The 22500-nt window shown below is 35.5% G+C and overlaps 1 protein-coding gene across 7 annotated transcripts in view; it reads right to left on the reverse strand.

The window, feature by feature from the left end:
• Nucleotides 1-22500, reverse strand: part of SOX6 (SRY-box 6) — a 322621-nt gene that overhangs the window by 174369 nt on the left and 125752 nt on the right. For all 7 annotated transcript variants that reach the window (XM_026850473.1, XM_026850475.1, XM_026850472.1 and 4 more), the window contains one exon: nt 915-1004. In XM_026850473.1, coding sequence (XP_026706274.1) covers nt 915-1004 — 90 coding nt within the window. The remainder of the gene's footprint in view (nt 1-914; nt 1005-22500) is intronic.

Raw genomic sequence — 22500 nt, forward strand, 5'->3', positions numbered from 1 at the left:
TTTTTTAAAAAAAAAAAAAAAAAAAAAAGTAAAGATTTATTAATATGATGCACATGATTCTTTGTTTCCACATATTTGTAGCTGCAATTTAATAAAATTACACCAATGAAGAGAAATAAATCTTAGGTACCTCGTGTACTCCTCAAACATGCCTTATGACCTCACAGCACAGAAAACACTTTTTAAATTTGTTGCATAATCAATAACACTGAATTTCTTTTCACGAAGAAAATCCATGGAAGAACTGAAGGGTGGGGAAAAACACTTCAAGTTTTCTAAGTAGTATTTAACTGTCAAGATAACTCTACTTTTACTAGATTGCTGGTTCAACAAATCTTGCAATTACTGGGAAGTACTCTCTATATACACAATAAAACTTGAACTGATCTCAGTAGGTCCTGAATTTCATCCAGAGATGCTCTTTCTCCACAGGAATAGCAGCAATATATACAAATATCCTTTTTTTCCCTAATTTTGAATCAAAGATTTAGAACAGTAATCGCTGAACTACCCCCTTTTATAATCTGAAAGGTTTCTACATACAGTTTATGCAACTGTGGAGAAACGGTACCAAGTACTAGTAACTCCATATTTTCAAGATGTTTATTCCTCTTCCTCTGGTCACAGAGATATATGGCTAATGTCAATGAACTAATGTAACTAACCTGGTGTTTGTGATAACATCCTTGATACTGCTTATAACTGATTGTGACATACTCCAATTTATTTATTTAGCAGACGCATCCATCAGCTCAAAGATAAACATTAAAAAACTCACAGGGTGAGTTGACTGGAAAGAGAAAAGCACCCTCTAGTTATGATTGTTATTTCTATTATTATTTCTGAACTTTAAAAATCCCCAATTCCTTTTTTAAAATATATGCAAACATTTAAAATTTGATCTAGTGAGATACCTTTAATTTCTCCAAGAAGATCACTTGTGTTTAATTTTTCCATCTTCTCCTTCCAGTCTTTAGAAAGTAGCTTTTCCATGCAGGATGAATCTTTAAAAAAAAAAAAAAAAAAAAAAAAAAAAAAAAAAAAAGAGAGGAATTATCAAATATATTCTCACACATCAGGAAAACAGGTGTCACTTTCATTTTAAAACTATTCTCCCTGTACTAGTTGGACCATAGTTTCAAAGGGAAATGAACTTGTAGCCAAACAGAGTTCTTATTTAACTGCATTATAAATCCAGAGTAATTCCACGGAGGTTAATGGAGTTACTATGGATTTAACAAGGGTCTAATTGAAAGAAAAACTGCGTTCAGGATTTATGCATGCTAACTGCCAATTTACATGCATAGATTGCCAATGTATATACAAATTCTGTCTTTTTCATTTGAGAATGATTGTACACTCAAAATTATACATGAAGATTTAGAAGCTTTTTTTGGAAATTTGGCACACAGTGACATCTGAAACCCATTTTTATACCCATGTCAATACAAAAGTTACTCATATAAAGTCTCCATGGAATTCATAAAAGCACTCTACATATTGGATGTTCACAGTATCTGAAATTTTCTCAGTACACTATAAAAACATGCAATGATTAGAAGATAGGCTTTCCTAATTTGAAGTTCAGAATACATTTCAAATCCTTGTCCCAATCTGGGAGGCGTGCTGTAGGCAAAACTGTCACTGAAGTCATTACACTTAGGAGAAAGTAGAAGACTGGACTTAGTAAGTTTCCTATGATCACAACCCAGTTCCACTAGAAAATTTGATATTGAGCATAACACTTTTTTTCAGTTCCTAAATTGAACTAATTGGCTCTGAAGTCTAAATTATACATAAGCTTCCAGATAATTTATGAAAGCTGATTTTTAAGATGGGAATTCTTATGGTTGATGTAGTGATCCAGAGTTTTATGACTTTAAGTACCACAGTTCAGTTTTATAAATGATTATCAGGAAAACTTTACACACAAACTAACACTTCTTTTCCCTTCCCAGTTAGTAATAGTACAATCTCCATTAAACATTATGCCTTTACTTTCACTGGTAGACAGACTCCTCAACAATGTCTACGCTAAACTCCTTGAAAACTCTTTGGCCCAGCTTAGCAAGATGGCAAAAACATTCTTTAAATGCAACTCTATTCCTAAAACGAGTGTTTGCAAAGAGCCTTCACTGTAAGACCATGTACCACTCAGGGCGGTGCTGAGTGCATTGCTTCTTGTGCGTACACTGGGAACAGCCATACACCTTAGCTGTTAGAAACTCTCACAGCAAGCTGCGCTTTGTGTCAGGAGGAGGATGAATTGACACGATGCTCCCTAAATAACTAATAACGTTCCAAATTTTGACAACATTTCTACTGATCCCACTCCAGTCACTTACGAATTAACACTGGGGTATACAAGAAGGCAGAATTCAGCCTAACATATCTTCTCCTAAATTACCGGCAGATTAAGGCCAAATCGTGGCTCAAATTCTCATGTTAGCAGTCCAGTCAGAAGCACTCACACCAGTGAAAGCAAAAGCAAAAAGCCCAGATTAAGAATAGCAACACAGATCACATCGATGCAATGGGTAACAGTTTGTTCCACCTCAGAGGATTCTAAAAATATTCAGAGGGAGGAGAAACATTCAAAGAGGTCACAAAAGGAGGAGTTAAAGATGGAGGGAGAAGTTTAAGAAAAAGGTCATATAGCAAATCACATTGTAGAGTGCAAGTAGTTTCAGACTAAAAATTCCCATTAGCATCAGTCATTCGAAACGAACAAACAAACAAACAAAACCCACCAAAAACCAGTTGAAAGCAAACCAAACTGTAACTACCAAAAGATCAAAGATCAGGTTTTAATTGCAACACATTTTCACCGTGCAAGCCTCTGCGGAAAGACAACACAGCTCGTAAATGTTTTTGAAGTAATATTTCAGTAGAAAAGCCAATTTATTTACTAATTATATCTTTGTATGAAAGAGACAAAATTAAGGAGCTGTAAGTTGCAATAGGCAATGTTAAAATACTTGTTATATAATAACAATTTACTTTTAACAATAAGAGGCACTTATTACTTTTATGAGTTCTGGCCTGATAATAGAAGAATCAAGAAATAACCATCAATTATCAATAGAACATTATAATTTGTCCTTTTTTGTGATATCATCATTAGTTTAAAAAGATGTTTCTGTGTTTCTCCCCTGCCAAAATTTCAGACCCCTCATCCCTGAAAAAAAAAATATCTTTAGAGTTTTATTTAAAATTTATAATGTGTGCTATAAATTCTGTATTCTACTGCCTTTTCGCTATTTTCCTCGATTCATACAAAGAAGGAAAAACATTTAAATTTTTAAAAAAGGAAACAATTAGCATATCACAGGAGTTGATAAAATACTTTCCTCAGAAGCACTTGTTTTATTTCTTCTCTTACTGTTCTTAAGAACACCCATGTATATATCTGTAGTGTTACGTAAGGGCAAAAAACCATATTTCTAAAGAGAGACTGAGAAAGAAATGGAGTGGAATACAGATCTATCTGTGTGTCTTCTTTCTGATATAATTTTATTGCCAGTTACAATTTTTATCTCTATAAATGACTGAAAAATTCCTTACAAAACATTTCTTTAAACACCCCTATCTTATTCAAACTGTATGTTATAGCTCTGACCACACAATTTATACCTACTGTATTTGTTATTGGGAAGATTGCAAAAACACACAATATGCCTTTTAATAAACTTTTTTATAACACTGTAGAAATAGCTCTTTTGAAATTCCTGTAAATTTTGAATTAGCAGGTTTAATCAGCATGATTTTTAGAATTTAAAATAATGATAATGTGTTAAAGCTCCCTGGAGGTCCTCCACGTTAAGACAGGAAACTAAAATATAAAGGCTTATACTTGAAAGGCATATCTCCCTTCAAGTTCTGTATTCTGTGTTCAGAAATACACATTTTGAAAAGGTCTGTGAATCAGAAAGGGATTTTTTTCTCTTCTTTCTGTTCTGAAAATTAATTTTTACATACATCTATAATGATATCTTCTGACATCAGTAAAATGTCTTCATCCATATTGATTCATTATAGAAACAAAACATCGACTCAGAATCCAGCACTGCACATTGAAGAAGCCCGAATTCACATCTGCACTGCATCACTCTCCCTGCACTGAGGCTCTGCTTCAGCACCATTCCAAAATCTTGTGGATCCCGACATTTTCAAAATTCAGGGGTATTCTTGTTAAAGACAATTATAAAAGAAGCAAAGAAAGAAATTAGCATTTATACATTTTTAGCTCTTCTCACTGACTTTATAAACCACAGTTGGGCTTATGTTGCAAAGTAGCATATTTTGTACTGACACATGTAAGATCAAATTTGTGAAGTTGCACTGGAGCAATTTATTATATTAGCAACACACAGCTTCTCATCCTTTATATTCTTCTCTTGTGAATTAGGAAAAATTTTCTTTCAAGGACAAACAAACAGGTTAAGTATAATTAGACTGAGATGACTAAATGAAATCATTGAGTATTATTTAATATCACGGTTTATTACATACTTTGTTAGCAATTTTAATTGTAGACTAAAGGAATTTAGAGTACAGTGAGTATCTTGTTAGACATGACAGCTTTGCAAAGGTGAATGAGAGGAGGATGTTAAAAGATAAATAAGCAGAAAAAAAAAAAAAAAAGCCTAGGTGTTAGATGAAAAGGATCTCTCCACAATGACAAAGCATCGATGAAAAGAATTAACATTTGTCCATTGGGTAATCAATCAGTCAAGGAATGGATGGAATCCAGCTCTTTGTTGCACGACCGGTGATGAAGAACGAGTGTGTTAGCTACCACAGCCAAGCTCTCAAGTTCTTCCAACTGAATGAAAGTCATCTTGTTCCTATCAAGGATAGCTTTTGCCTCTTGTCTTTTCCTTATTCTTCCCTTTTTTCTTTTTTTTTTTTTTCTTTTATTTCACTTTTACAGTCTTCAACAAGTTACAAACCCCAGCTATAGCTTACATGAATACTGTATGACCTTACAGTGGCCTGCACCTATGCTCATCGATTCTGGGGGGTTGTTCCTTTTTTTTCCCTTTTAATTCACTGAAGTAGCCTCTTATTACTTTCTTTGAAATACAGATACGAGAAAAAAAAAAAAAAAAAGCGTTCATGCCGTGTGTGTGTTTTTGTTTTTTATGGTAAAGTCATACATAAAAGAAAGCCTAAACGTGAGAGTGCTGCAGCAAAACTTCAAAGCACTGACTGTCAGACATTATTATTTCAAATCAGCTTTGACTTTTTGAGACTTAATAAAACAGTATAGTACAGACTGGCATATTTATAACACCTATACCAGTGATCAACTGAACTGTCTTATTCTTGCTGCTGTGCAGTGCCTTGTTATTTCTTTTATAATAAGCTTCCCTCAAAACATGTTGTAACAATACTGCAAACTGATAATTATTAATGATATGTGTTCTAAAACATGACTTGCTTTGCATACAATTCTTTTTGAATACATACATTACTTTGTGACAGAAGACAAAAGCACATTGATTTATTAATAATGATTGCAAATGCATAGCAAGTTCATAAACAATACAGAAATATAATTCAATCAAAGGTATAGGTGACATTTCTACATGTATCTGAACTGTTACATCTCAAGGAAAGAGGCACTGGGTAAGACAAGGTAGAGGAATTAAAAGAGAAATCAGGCATGCTACAAGAGAAACTGTTCTAAAACATTATCACATTCTCCGGAAGAGGAGGATAAACTTATTTTCTGCATTTTAGAACATTACAACAGAATTAGTGGTAGCTTTGTCTTTATTTCAGAACTACAGTCTGTAGTTATACCCCATTACAATTTAGTAGATATTGCTAAACATAAAAAGACCGTATTTTTGCAAGCTTTGGCACTACATAACAATATGCAAGTTCCTCCATCTCTAATGTTCTATATTCTCTAAGTTACTCTCATTGCATTTATTTGCCTTCAGCTCCACGGGAGAAAAGGTGTCTTTTGAATCAGCCTTTGTCAAGAGTTCAAATGCCTCATTCAAGTTTATATGACGAGAAAAACAGCACAAGTGGAACTACCCTGTCAGCATCCATGTTGTGTGGGGGTTTTTTGCCTTGAAAGAATGTTAAATGAGATTATGAACTCCTTAGGACAGACACTGGTGTGCTTACGAAGTCCAACCACACTGGATTCCTATTACAGGAGAAGATCTGCTTCTTCCCCCCCAAAAAAACCAAATAAACTACAAACATTACAGTTGCTATCCTTTAGTTGCCTTGCTCCCTACTGTACCTTTGCACGTCTCACCCGATGCCTCAAGTGCAAATGTGCTTTTTTCAAGTGGGTGAAGCTAAGGACCTGACATCTAAAATTAATAGCAACACAATCCATCATCCATCTGAAAGAGGAAGGTTTGTTTCAGTGTTCTTAATAGAATACTAAAACCTGTTCAGAGTAGAAAAGTCTAAATAAAATCAGTACTCCACAAATATTCCTCAACAAAAGTCAAGTATAATTTAGATATACCCTCGTCAGTGTTTGTTATTTACAATTGAAGTGCCATGTCCATTGGTGCTATTGTTATTAGATCCATTCATTAAAAAGGTGAATTATTCAGAAAACTAAGTATATTTTTTTTAAATCTGGCGATGAGTTTTAATATACCTGTGTTGGGACCTTTGATTAACTGATCCACCTCTGAGTGCATGACAACAGCTTGCTTACATGCCTTTTGTGAGTTCACTGCCCATCAGATTTCCTTGAGCATAGATCAATATCATAAAAATGTTTCCTAATTTTCAGGTTTCCTGTTACGTATTTTTAAATTATATGCAAACTCTTAACATTTTGGCATCAAAGGGAAAGTCAAAAGGCTAATGTAATTCATTTTGAATGAACAGAATTTCATAATCTTCTAACAATTCAAAATTATGTTAAGAACGTTACATTTACATTCATGATTTGAGAAATAAAAATATAATTTAACCATGACTATCGGAAACTTAACTGCTGGATGGTACTCTCTATTCTTTTTTAATCCAAGGATGTAAAGTTTGGGTAATGTTACTGAAATAGATTCTTTGTTGCCATAGTTACATTTTTTTTCTTCTTTCAAACACAAATTATCCTTTTCCATTTCAATAAACTTTAAATAAAAGAAAAGGAGACAGCAACAATACAAAACTAATCAAAAATCAGCCTGAAGGCTTAACATTCACAGTTGCAATGTACTGCCACTGTCTCCTGCTCATAAGCAGCTTGGCTTCAATCTTGCTGTCAGTGGAGAGGCAGGTCAGGGGAATCTCATCTCAGCCTTTCAATTTCCATACTGTTCTCATACAGTAATTAATTGTTGTGGTCTAACAGAAAATTAAAATATAAGGCATTTCAGGCATGTTGTTAGCCAGTGAACTGATTTCTTTGGCCAACTTTTCAAGATTTTCTTGATTTTATAAGCTTTCAAAAGCCAAGCTCTTGAAAAATAAAATCACAACACAAAACTGAGCAACGTAACATTGAGAACAGGAATAGCTGCTAATTTCTTTTCCTCCATTTACTGCAAATTGCCAAAACAAAAAGAGAAGTCCTAAATCCTGTATCTTGCTCCTGTCATTAAATAGCCAAATAATCCTGGCCAGTCACTTACTCCCTGCTCTCATAGTGACCTGTTTCTGTCCACCTCTTTGTCTGCCTTGGCTATTGAGGCTGTGACGTTTCTGGCACAGACTGCGTATCTCACAAGGGTGCTGTTGAACACCTAGCACATTTCTGGTCATGGATTAGAACTCGCTTCTGACTCTCAGTGCAACCTGTAGGCAGTACTGTAAAACCAAAAAAAAGGAAAAAAGAAAAACAAAAAAAGGGTAAAAACCCTTCCTAAATACAATTATATGCTAAAGGCAGTCAGCTCAAAGTAGATGTTTTCTTGCAAGAGCAATAATGGAAATGTGACTGAGATCTGACTACCTAACATTACAGTTTTGTTTAGGACAGGGAACCAAGTAAATCTGCCAACTGCTGTACATTTTTTCACAGTGACAAGATTTCCACAATATGATAAAATTAGAACTGTAAGAGCTTGGAGAGCTCTCTTAACTTTTAATTAAAACTCTCCAAGCTCACTAAAAATAATTAGGCATTAAAATGTTCTGGTTTTCCTCTGAATTCATTTGCACTACTTGAATGGTCTAGATCTTGCATGAAACAGACATTCTAAACAGAAACACTGGAATTTAACTGGGGGTGATTTCCAGACCTGCTTTCTATGATGTGGCTAGTGGGAAAAACTGTAGAGAGTCTGAAGCTTGTACCAATTCTGCCTAAAATGGCTTGTTTCAACAGGAATTCTCTAGTGCAAAGAGCACTAGAATGCATTCTGCTCACTGCAAAACTCTAGATAAAAAGGAGTTTGAATTTCATGGAAAGAATAACCCAAGATACAGTTCTGACCTTTATTTTTATTTATTTATTAAAAAGCAGAACCTTTAACCTTGCAAATGTTTTTGTTCTCTTAAAATAACTCATACAATGCTATATGCCACACTATTTTTAGAAAAGCAACAGAGAAAGCATGCTTTTCCCATACAGCAGGGCACTGATATAAACATCAACACAGATGCTCTGTGAGAGAGAGCTGGACTTCTCAAGCACTTGATCATTAAGGAATGCACCAACTGTTTTAGATAATCTCGTGCCAGCTCCAATTCTGCTCCACACTCCCCTTTGGGAGTGGCAAATCTTGTCCTGCTCCTAATTTTTCATTTTACTCACTCCTCCATTATTTTTTTTTTCCCCCCAGAACAGAGGGAAAAAAAGGCATTGTGTGCCAAGCAATGCAAGACTAGAATCACTTCCCCAAACAGAGCAAAACTTTCAGACAATTAACCCTCCCCTCTTCTTTCAGATAAATTACTAAGTATAAAATGCAATCTGTTTCCTTTGTTTACTCAATATGAACAATTTGTAAATGACTCAAGGATAAAATTCAGAAAATGTTGTGCTAAATTAGAACCATTATAAACATGCTAATGACTGCTCAACTAAAACATGCAGGATCAGTGTGAAGAAATATATTTAGTTCCTGTGAAATACAGTTGTATTGCCTCAGAACTATTTGGTCACTTAATTGTGTATGATTACTTCAGGAAAATGTTAATTTCATGAACACTGCACTAGACAATACACTATGTATGTCAAAAGGAGTTTTCTCAAATGTCAGTGTAATCGCTTGGATGCAATGTTTTGGCGTATTAGCAGAGGATAAGTATCTCCTATCAAAATTACATGTTCATTTCATTCCTACACTTAGAGTTTCCCTTGCATTAGAAGGTGCATTTCCCTGTTAGATTGTCTGTATTCATGGAAGTACACATCATTGCCTTATTTACATTACAATGATATTAGATATTATATGTAATCACCTATTCCCCCTGTACACCTCTAGTTACTTCCCAAGTGAAAATATAATATTGGCAAGAGAGCATCTTGGGCCTTATACAATAGCAGTCAAGGCTAATCAGGAAAAGGGGAGCACAATCTCCTCGCAATCCCTGGCCGAAAGACTACATACCAATATAATAAAGGAGAACGATACATTCATTTTCCTGTCTCTTACTATGTATCAGCAAAGTAACAAAATCAATAGGATTGCAATATTTGTTATTTTTGCAAAAGAAGAAAGTTGTGTTAATGGAAGCAGATCTCAGAACCTTCATTATTTTTCTTTGCGTCCACATCTTCACATCTTTCTGTATTGAACAGCTCTAGAAGATCAATTTTTTTTTTTTCTTCAGACTGGAAAAGAACAGACTGAGCCAGTATCTTAATTAGAACTCATCAGCATAACTCCATCAAAGTCTATTTAGACTTAAATGGATTTGAAATTTCCCCCAATATTTGGCCTAATTATTGTTTCTCTTAATCTCATACCTCTGTTCCTTGATATAGTCCTTTTATAACCCTAAACAATTCACTTTCATCTTTGGTATCCACTCTTTCCTAACACTTGTGAGTTGAAGTGACATTCTTCTCATTACTACAAACAAACAACTGAGAATTTAATCTTTAAATCTTTCTTTGTTAAACTGCTCTGGAACAAATCATATATCATATGGCCTCTGGACATGTAGTGTCTTTCTTTTACAAATGAATTTCCCTAGTAGCTCAAGAAGTTGCTGATTGCTTGCCAGCCTGTGTTCAGCTATGCACTAAACCCACTCACTGAATTTATCTTAGTAAAGACATGGGGCAGATTTTATTTTCTCTTAACATTGCACAGCTCTCCCAGATTCCCATAACAAGCCGAAGCAAGCAGAGAATCCCATCTCAACTCAAGAAATTATTTGTTAGCACAAACAGGCCTTTTTTGTTATTGTGTCAAGTTCAATGCCCAGTAAGTACTGTATCATTTAAGAAAGCAGAAATTCCATTAAATGACTATGGAAATATTAGTAAAAGTTTTAGGGAATAAAAACATCTTAAACAAAAGATAATACAAACAATACAAGTGTGTATAACCTCCTCCACACCAGGTTAACTAGGGGGTGGGCAGGGAGTAAGGGGACTTCCCGAAAAGCAAGAAAAATCAGTTTCTATTAAACTGATTAATGTTCCTCGGAAAATTTGTGACACCAGATGATTTATGAACAAAACATGGATGATTCAAAAGACCTCTATTTTGTTCCCCCAAATCATGTTCTACTCATTACCCTAATAATGCAGTAATAAACATCTGTTTAATGATTTGAAGGCTTCTTAATATTGTGTATAAAAATCTTAACTCAGCTCTTACATAAAATATTCTGAAATTAAAACAATTGTATAACAAAAAGAATTTTTCACGAGAAATCCTTAAGCATTTTTGTATGTAAAAGTATAATACAAAGAAAGCAAAATAATATGCTCTTGATTTGAAATGACTTCAAACAAGGATGCAAAGGAATGAAAACAATAGCTAGAATCTCCTCTCTATTTACCATTTCTGAAGGTCTCTATGGCACATGATGCAATCTTTTCCAGGACACTAAAATACACTGACAAAATCAGTTCTATAGCCCCCTTTATACTAATAAAATTTTAACTTAAACTATCATATTTGGTATAAAAACAAATATAGAACAAGCAAGACTTTCCTGAGCTAATTCCAGCAAACAGAGCTTTAAAAGGTTTACAAATCTCACAAACACCAATCTACTTGCCACGGATATATATTTCAGGAATAATGGCTGGTTTGTTACACATCTGTGAAAAGATCTGAGAAAAGAATGCACTAATATCTTCATGTATAATATCTTAAAATTTTCATTTCCCTATATAGATAGAGCTGAAAATTAACCATCAAATATTTTTCTAGTAAAAGAACATTATTGATTTTGTAAGGTAAATTAGTGGAAAGATATGGAAATGATAGAATTAAGGTTGTCCAGGAAATCTTAATTCAGCCCCCGTGTGAATAAACATTATGATACATTCTTAAAATAAAAAAAAAAAAAAAAAAAAAAAAAAAAAAAGTACCTATGGTTTGGGTTTGGTTGTTTGTTTTTTTTTCCCCCCCCCCAGGATTCTTGCTACATTCAGCACATGGGACAATCCCAGACAAAAGCATAAACCCATAAACTGGAACTGCAGCACAAATGAGACTGTTGCCCATATGATCATTGGCCACATTTCATTGCAAAAGTTCAAAGAAATTAAATGAATGAGGGATGGAACAGCAAAAGGAGAAATGATGGGTCGCAGTTGCATTTTCTGGGAGCTCAATTTAAAAAACTTGGGGTTGTATTTGAGGAATTGCTGAATATTCACAGCTGCAGCTGTGTCAATGTAAAGTCAATGTAAAGACTGAGACTATAATATATATAGCTATATATAAACTGCTGCACAAAGTTAGGTCCTCTGGAAAAGAATCAGGACCTAAACACCTTGAGCTGAACAACCAATAAAATAATGATGGTTTTAAAGTCACAGTCTTAGTCCCACACCTGTGAAGTTGGTGTACTGACTACCCTTTTTTCCTCTTTACAAAGACTTCGAGAAGATAATGAGTTTGTAGCACATTTACAAAGTATGCTGAAAAACCCCAGCCAATTGTGTAATATCCATGTCTCCAGAGCACAGCTTGAAGAATAAGTAATTAATAGCCACAAAGGCTTCAGATTGACCAGCCAGCAAGGATATAACACGCTATTGGATAGTTTCACATTCACGGACGATCATACTGTTGATGAACTGGATGAATCATAATCTATTTTTGAGGAAAAAATATCATTTAATCAGGTAAGAAAAATTATACATAGATAAAAAATTATCTACTTGGAAACAAAAATTGTTTTCATTTAAAAATATTTTAAGTTCTGTTGGGTCACTGAAGAAAGCTTTTGCCAGTTATGCAGACATTCTGAAAAAGCAGTTTTAAGCCTGGGCTTATATACAGCTCAGACTTACAAATTAGATTTAGTAGCCACTTTTGGAATCAGTGGCGGTTTGAAGGGTACCGATTACGTTGAATTAATGGCAGAGTGAACAGGAAATGGACTTTGGTTTTGCTGCACTGGACTTTGCCAATTAAGAGCACTAGCAATAATTAAAAAGTGCATGTTGGACCCTGTTCTAGTGCAGCAAAACAGACACAGCCCCCTTTTGCTCTCATGACAGAGCAAACCTTGATATCCCCCACGTGCAGGCCAACAGACCTGTATAGGTTTCCCAATCTGCTTAGAGCAAGTGATGTCACAGCGTAAGATGCTACCTGACCCATTAACTCATCACATGTTTCTCAGCAGAAAATAATTTTTGTCCCCAAAGCTGGTGCACAAATTCATCAGCATATAGATCTGCCTAAAATATGTAGCATAGTAATACAATAAATTTCAGAGTGAAGAAAATGGGAGTGATTTGGAAACATCTGAGGAGAAATTTATAATACTTGGGGTGTTCTCATTCCAAAGTCTGCTACTCAAAGAGTAAATAAACACTCAGTACAATTAAATCTTCATTAGTACAGAGAAGGGAAACCACAATAAGCTCATGCTCCCTGGTTTTAGTTATTCTTTATTTCCTATTCTGCTAATAAACATCCTTTCTTTTCCAGCATCCTCCTCACTACAAGCACGAAATAGGCAATGGAGATCTAGAGAGTTATGCCACAAGCTTCACTAGAAGTTATATTGCAGATAACAAAGATAATTTACACAATTTCTGTCATAAACAGTTAGTCTTCTTACTTTTGTTGATTTAAGACAGACTACGGAGTTATAAAAGTTTAGATTAATGACCTGAATTTTAGCCACATAACTTCCCAGAAAATTTAAGCTTGCATGAGATTCTACACAGCTACTTTGAAATTGTAGATTAATGCTGTTTTCTAATGTACTCTTTATACAGATGCAAAAATCTAGCAAATAATCGGTTGTTTAGAAGGATTTTTCGCATATTTAGGGCCAATAGAAAATTTAATGTTATCAGAACAACCCCTACCAAAAAGATTGCTCTATTATAAGTTCTGATTCATGATCTTTGAAGCACCCATTCCAGAGAACAGGACAGGTAGGAAATATCTTTGCTTGAACGCCAAATAACATATTAGAAAATTATAACACTGCCTTATTCATTTAAATGTATTACCAAATTCGGTGCATGAGTAACAGGTGAAGATCTGACTCCTATTGTGTTCAGTAGATCACGGTCTAATGCACTTCCTGTACTTGTACTCTAGGAACAACAAAACTCAAACCAGAATCGATATATTTCTGAATTGTAAGCTATACTTCCTGTCTATTAGGGGGTTTTAGCAAAGCCACTGCATGATTTATAAGGCTAGATCCTTTATATATGAGGTTGTACGTATGGATTTCATACAGAAAAAGTAGTGTGATGCCAGAGGTTTGGATGTGCAATGCAAAGGCTTGTTACTACCAAGCCGAAGGCAGGAATGTGGGCTGCTGCCATGTTCTCCACATGCTCGCAGTTTGGTCCATCTAAGTCATGTATACATATATTAAAGTTGAGATTAATCGCTTACCCTTTGATTACGTTTTCATTGTCTTTACTCCATATGAGAATTATCTTACTGGGGCTTTTATCTTGACATTACCCACAACCATATTTAAACCACCATACAATCTTTTTTGTCAACTAATCACTTCTCTAATCCCTGGACTGCAAACCTGCTTAAACCCTCCTCCCGCATTTGCACTCACACTATTAATATAATCACGAGCACCAGGAAGGCAGTCTCACAAACATCACTAGTTACACGTCTCTGGTTCCTTAAGCTTTTTTTAAACACTTATTTATGGGCAAGGTATAATTTACACCACCTTATGTATGGCTGGGCAGGTGGTACACTGTGGCTGCTGCTCCTTGTATCAAATACATGAACATCATTGTCAGTGGTGCCCACTTTTCCCCACCAATCATATTTTCACCTGTTCTCTCTCATCATAAGATTTGGCTGAGAGCTTACTGGGACAAGGACTGTTGTTTGCTTTTAATACTGCTACATGTATACCACCTAATGTACATCCTGACAGAGGCCCCTGGAAAAAAATTATAAGGAATCAGTTTAAATACTTCTAGTGAAAGAGACACTTCCGAACTCAGTGGCCTAAGCTTCATGGAATAAATGACTTTATTTTTGTTCCTTTTCCCTTTAAAAGCTCTACACGTCATGTATCATACTATCACAGCTGGAACAACTGCTAGTGTTCAGCCTAAGCCAGCGGTCAATGAGCATCGTACCTCTTCCTGTGCGCAGGGAGGGAGGCAGTCTGCACAGGCACAGCTTTTCCTGAGGTGAACCAGACACCTCAGATCCCAGAGCTGCTGGATGCCCCATGGACACCAAACTCACATGGAATTGTTTTAATTCTGTGATGAGATTCCTCAAGTTTCTCAAGTTCAGAAAGCTTCAAATTTTAGGCAGGTAAGAAGAATTGTGACGTGATCTTGCATTTAGGAATTCCTTTCAGTTAACTATCCCACATCCAGATATTTTCAGGAATTGTCCAAAAGCTTTTTAGCTGACAGGAAATAAACTATTTCTTTCTTCAGCAAAATGTAATGCCCTAATGAGTTCATTATCTTATAAACAGCAGTGTAAATGTGAACTTTGATACAAAGAAAATATCATCTCCCTTCTTCTGAAAACTATTAACTGGACTTACTCAGCACCTACTACAGGCAGTTAGACCCAGAACATAGGTTAAAGAATCTAAAATCACCACAGTTCATTACATTTTGCATTTATTTACAAAATAATGATAAAATTTGTCCACTCATTTTGATTGCGCCTTTTTTTTTTTTTTTTTTTCACTACTGAAATAATTTCAAAAGGTGGATAATGACAAAGATCCAAGTGGAACCTTATACTGTATCAAATAGCTCTTCAGAGAATAAGAACGAATATTGCTTACAGATATATAGGAAAACTGTAACTGTTTACTGCAAAGTCATGCAGGAATCACCACATTGGATCAGGCTGCTTAACAATTCCTCTCTAACAACAATAACTTTTGCAAAGACTAGATTGAAAATTTGAATACCATGATCATGTTCCACCTATACTCAAGACTGCACTTTTAAACAAAAATAGTTTTTTTCCTTTGTAGAAACTTCCTTTATACCATAGACAACAAGGACCAGCAATCCACAGAAAGGGTCAGTAGAGTTTGACCAATCAGAAAACCACACAAAAGACATTTGTAGACCACTAATTTTGCATCCAGAAAGATATGTTCTCTACATGTTCAGATACACATGTTCCTAACTTTGTTCAAATTAAAAAAAAAAAAATAAAAATTAGAAGTTTTTAAAACAGTACTTTTACAACATCCTGTTCCTTGTTTAGAAGGCATATCCTAATCTTAAAGCCCAATTTCTCTTGCTTTGCAAGTGTTCTGGTTTCAATTCACAATATCACAGCTCTAAAAAGCATAACAGTTCCACAGAATTAGACAATTCAGATCAGCTGCTTGATGCAGTCCATACATCGGAAAACAATACTGCGTCAGCCAACATCAACCATATTCTGTAACAACTTGCCAGGGCCAAGGTGCCAGGTGCCCTCCTATACTAGACCTTCTGTATGTCTTTTTGCTCAGAGACTGTGGCTCTGACAGTACCGTATTGTAAAAATCTGGATTAAATCTAGCAAAGAAAGAGATCATTTATAAGTCATCTGTGGGTACATTCTGTCCTTGGTGTGTGGCTGAAACTCCCATTGACACTAACATGAGCCACGCAGGCCTACTGATGGGTGAATTATATCCCTGACAGAAAAGTGGTTTTTTGCTCGATGGATTTTCTTTGATGAACTTGTTGGCTACTGCACAGTCATGTGTATATACTTAAGTATTTCTCTGTGTGTATGCATTTGTATATCTCTACAGTGATGATGTCAGTTTGACTAAAAACGCAGATAAAGCATTTCTTAAGCCAAAACGGGCCAAAGCTAATTTTCCCCATACAAACTTCGGTTTGGCCCTTATTTATCAAAACCAGAAAAAGTTTGACAGAAAAGGGGATCCAAATTGGTTATCCCAAGAAAAACAGAAGTCAGGGCCTTTCTTAAGACTTACTTTATAGGAACCGTATGCACAACTTTCACTTTCTAGAAAGTGGTTTTCTCTTGAACACACATCAGAACCATTCATCATCATATAATTGCAAGTTGTCAGTCAGAGCCGCACCCTTCATGCAGTGGCAGGCCGCCAACACATCTGTCAGAAGCACTCACAAGCTTCCGTGTATTATTGTAATCCCCTACAAAAGGAACAAGCCCATTCATCCAGTCCACATTTTCCAAATCGAATGATGACTGTAAAACCTGGGCCTGGAAAAATAATAGCACTTACCCTAAAAATGCCACACTTGTCAGGTGACCACAGGCTAGATGCCAGAGAGAAAATATGAAATAATTCTAATCCCCACATGTAACTCGTAGGGAACTGGGTTCTTCATGCATGAAAGAAGAAAGCTGGGTTCTGTGCATCCAACAAAGTGGTCTCCAACGGTAAAAAACAGGCTGCAGGGATAAATCATTATAACCTTTACTCAATCACTCCCTTCTTGCACTCCAGATTCGATTAGGAAAAATTTCTCCTTCTTCTTTAATGTTTCTATTCTCTTTTGGGTTTCTTCTGTTTCCTTTCTCCTTCACCTAGAATCATCTAGTCTTTATGTTAACTCAGACTCTTTCCTCCTTTTCCTTTTTTCTCCTGTACTTCTTGAAAAACACACTCTGCTCAGACAGGCTTCACAGTTAGAACCTTGAGGCCAGCCTGGATTTAGTGAACCTGAGGGATTGGGTCAATGAGTCCAAAGCAGGCTACATTCTCTTCTCAGAAATTATGTTAAAGACTTTAATGTAGAATTAAACAGCTTCCAAGGAATTAAATACTGCATTACATAGGGCTTCAGAGCTTATTCACAGAGTATATGCATACGAGAGCCACAAATACTTTGGAGAATGAAGTAGAGTAATAAGCTTTCCCTCTCTACTTCTAACATTTTTGCATTCTCTCTCTGGGAAAGTATGACAGTTCAATGTTCAGAAACATTAAGTGAAACACATGCCATTGCCCTTCAAGGCAGCAATGCAGCAACATGAACCCAGCCAGACCTTCAGATCATCTTTGCTTCAGCAGGTGAGATGGTGAATGGATCCTAATTCTTCCCTCTAACCAGACAGATCTTTAATATATCATGCATAGATACTGAGGTGAATCCATGACTCCCCTCTGATCCCCCTTCCAATAATTTGCCCCCAGGAACTTCAAAGGATCAGGAGCAGAGAGTCAGCATGCATGTCCGAGCATAATATTGGGCTCTTAAAGCCTTTGTGCACTCCACACTATTACTGGGCATTTTTAACAGCCCTAGATACAGGCAGAATGCATATTATATATACAGACATACACAAACATGCACTTGTGAAACAATTTGAAAGATATATGATGGCTGACCTGCTACAAAATTTATTTCCAAAAGCAAATAGAGAAAGCATTACTCCTGAGTGATACAGCCAGGAGTAAATTATACCATTTCGCTGCACAAAGGAAGATAAATATTGTTACAAATCAACTCTCAGCTGTGCTGCACACCTATATTCACACAGTAGTGTTAAGGAAAATCTAACAATTCTCAGACTATCACAAGAAAAAGTCTCTGAGTACCGAGTACTACTACACAAGCTTGAAGAAGGTGCTCTGCTTATTCCTGGATGGTCACACAGACTAGTCTCCTGGTCTACCCCATTAGAATGAGGCTGGAATATAGGAGTATCAGAATTTATCATCACACTCCTGCAAAACATGCTGGTTTTCACAACATCAGTGGGGGGAAAATCAATACCTCAATCCTTTCGTGACTCAGTTTCTCAGATAAAAAAATGATATTTTTATCTCATACAACTACTAAAGAATTTAATGCTTTTGCTAAACAGTGATACAAACAGGTTTAAGTACAATAGTATCTTTTTTTTTTAAATTACATTGCTTAACTTTCACTTATTTTCAGATTTTACTTCACAATGTTCATTTTTTCAGAACTACATCATATTCAGTAACTCTTAATTTTTGGCATGAATGAAGACCAAATTTCACTGAACCTAAATGAAATTCATTTTGGGCTTGAGACACCATAAGGTAATAATATCTGCTGCAAACTGGGTAAATCAAGATAAACGACTGCTTTCTCTTTTTTTATATCCATATATATATATATATATGATACTAAATACACAGAAATATAAGTACAACATACGGTCAACAAGAAATAAAATAAAACTGAAAACACTTTACAACTGCATGGCAAGTATCCAAACTAAATTTCAGGTAGCAGATGGCATGAATAGGATACATGTGAGAAACAGGCAATTTCAATTATCTCTGAATAGTTCATAAACAGGAAAATTTGGCTAACCACATTTTTTAAAAAATGGACTTGAAAAATAACATCATGTAATAGAGATAACTGAATTGAAAACATAACAATGCAAAGTTACTAAGCTCATCCTGACCATAATTTCATAATGAGTATTAAATGATTACGTATGACAGAAAAGAGCTGCCCCAAATACTCATGCCTGGAAAATGTAATAATTAATTATTCCAAGCAGGGCTCAGAATTTAATTTTAGTTATTATCATTACCCAAAAGTGGCCAAGAGATCTTGCTCACCAAGCCTTTTCTTAGCTTTTCTGCAATCTACAGAAGGAAAAAAACCCAAGTAGAATATGGACCTGGTCATTTCTACAAACAGTTATTCAGACAAACTTCAATGGGGTTTATTCAGCAGAGGTCAGATTTGCCCGCAGATATTACTCAAAAATCATATTGTTTTGAGACATACAGTGAAATCAAGTGCAAAGAGAAACTATGTTTAAAACCTTTTCTGAGTCACACCAAATGAGAATCTGGCCTTCACAAGTTTGCCCTCCTTCTAACGTGTCTTTTTGAAAAATCAGCTGTGTCAGGTGGATCTCTGAAATTTCAAAATTTGATAAGTAGAACAGACACTAATCTCCTAAACATTTCATTGAGATGCTTACAAATGCTGTGTAGAGTCAGCCAGGCAAATCACCTAGGAATCAATTCATCGGACATTGTACTATTGCTTTCGTATTCCCCTCCCTAATTCTCCTTTCCACATAAGAAATCTGTCAGACAAAGATCTATTAGCTCAAATCCCTGAAGTTATTCAGATATCTAAATACGATTTAAGTACCTAATTGCCATTTGTGTAATTGGGAGTTAGATAGCTAAACAATAGTTTGGGTGTCTGTATTCCGCTGAGATGTAAGCTTTTCTGTTAATGAAACTCTCAGTATTATACCTATGAAAAAATGGTAAAAGACCTCTCAACCATTCTATTCTTAAGATAGGTTAAAGACAAAACCAAATAGAAGGGAAAAAAATTCCTGCCTGCATAAATATAGGCAGACTAAAGTATAATTTTCGTTGAAATACATACAGATTTTTATTTATCAGATTTGCTGTGAGCAGACAAGATAGCACCTCCAAATATCAGACAAGAAAGAGTTCATTGACCATTGTGATTCCAGAATCATTTAGTAAGAATTGGAGAAGCTTTTATCCAGTTCAAATTATAAGTATTTCTCTTTTTTCATGCTAATAAAGAGAATTTGATCCCTGTTAAAATGGAAGGTTGTTCAGAGGTCTTTATCAACACCACCTTCAGCCTGGCATAATAAAGGCAGAGCAAAATCAACAGATGCTTCTGAGCATCTCAATAACTGAGGTCTGGGTCTTTGAAAGAATGACTAGTCTGCCATTTCATAACTGTCATTTGAAAGAGGAAAAGTGTTGTTTAATGACAGCTGGGTTTTACTGCCCAGACGAATTGGAATAATACATAGAACCCATGTATTTTATGTACACTGAGTGCTCATGAAACTTATTTATACATCTGTGTGCTTATAGCTATATACAGATACATACACAATTGCAGTATTTTTTAAATGGCCAGAAGTTTTAGGTACAATGCTTGAATCAAATTACATCTCATTTTCAAAGCTGGTGAGCCCAGTAGTTTTGGAAGTTGAAGTTGTAAGTGCTGAATACATCTCAAACACCAGTCCCAGTATGGCATCCAAAGTCAGTAACCACCGCTGATCACTTGGGTCACTGGAAAGTGTGTTCCCAGTATACACAGCTATAGAGCCAAGACACTACGAGCTAAATATTGCTTCCATCAGAAAAAAAAGGCTGTTATATACTACCTTTCAGACAAAGCAATACAGGAGCCACCAGCTGCAAATATGTTTTTAGAATTCAGAGCCTCCCTGGGGGTAGGCAGCTACTTCATTTGGTGACCTTAATTCTTTCTCATGATACTTCAGACAGTCCTTTCACAGGTCCTTCTACCACAACTCACAGAGCCTATGCCATACCTCCTATCTTTGAAGTTTGGGACACAACAAAAGCTACTAAAGGAGTTGTCAGAAATGTCAGTAGCCACCCCATACGTTAGGAGCCCCAGTCAAGCAGGGATCTTTTGAGCCCATGACTCCTGTCCTCAGTAAGCACAGGTAACAATATAATAGCAGCAAAGTCTGCAAAGTTCACCAAGCTCCATGTGGCTACTCACTTCAAAATGAACACAGTTCTGATTTCAGAGTGGTTCTAAGAGCGAGGGTTTAGTAGACTTGGGTTTAATGTCATTTTTCTTTCCCTACTTGCCCACCAACTGACAGTCCTGGATAAGAACAGCTACCACTCTCATCCTTTCCATGTCTCAAAGCACAGGGGATTGCCTGGCTTTGTAAAAGATCCTGCGTTCAGAATATTCCTTACTATCTCAGTAATATAAAAAAAAAAAAAAAAAAAAAAAAGACAAGACTTTCTAAAATTTAAAAGTGCAGCAGAAAATTTAAACTTAATTCTTAATACAAATTAAATGAATCCTAGTGGCCCAACTACCAGTTTCAAACTAGTAAATCAGTATGCTTTATGTCAGCAACCGATAAAGCAGAAACATATGCTCCGCTTCACTAATGGCATAAAGAACATTTTCTGATTGTCTTTTGGTTGAAGCCAAATGTTTGTTAGTTAAAACAAGATTTATTTTAGATACATTAATTTTCAATAGCATGCAAACTGATTTATTTTCTACTAAAATCTATGAGATTACTTTTAGTTTAAAAAGACCTCCATAATGGTTTCTGCACAAGACCTATCAAATGATATTTCTTGGCCCATAACAGTCATCTATCCTTTCTCCTGGCTAAGAAACCTTCCCACAGTATATTATAGTACAATATGTGAGCTACTGTGTTTGAAGTTACAGCTTATTTTATCAAGCTGTAGCTGTTCTCTACAGCTAGTAAGTGGTGCATTCCCTTGGAACAAATAGATCAGTGTTTTCTTTGATTTTGTACTTTCTTTGTTTGAAAAGAATGCTAGATGCTAAGGCGAGGAAATATCAAATATTCAATATATAACTGCCAAAATATACACATATATAAAGTATATCACACCAAACATGATACTAGAAAATAACTATGTGACAGCTGGCTGAGCTTCCATTTTTCTCATGCATTTTCACCAGGAATCAAGTAGTTTGATTTTCCAGAAAGTTCAACTCTCTTTCAAGTGCTTAAAATATGTGAACAATTTCTCTGAAGTGTTCCCGCTTTTCTCAGTGCTGAGAGTTTTAATAAATGAAACATTTCTTTATGTGACTAAATAAGAGCTGTTTAACACTAGGGCCATTGGAAAATCTGGTCCAGTGGGGATATCTCAGAATGAGAGGAAGTCCAGCTAGCATCTTTAATATAACAGTTTGTTACGTTTGGGGCATAACAGTGTATTATTTAGGCAAGAACTGAAAGATTGGTCCCATAAATTGTAAATTTTACTTTTTCAAATTGTAACCAAGGTAATTTTAAGAAACCAGATAATATCCGTGTCTTGGAGATCAAAGTAAATAAATGGTTTCATGAAAGGGTCATCCGAAAGTATATGGCATGCAGTGGCTGACAAAAGATTAAAATGCAATCACATTGAAAA

This window comes from Athene cunicularia, assembly GCF_003259725.1.
Source record: "Athene cunicularia isolate RWA chromosome 5 unlocalized genomic scaffold, athCun1 chr5_part2, whole genome shotgun sequence".
NCBI classification, from domain to species: domain Eukaryota; kingdom Metazoa; phylum Chordata; class Aves; order Strigiformes; family Strigidae; genus Athene; species Athene cunicularia.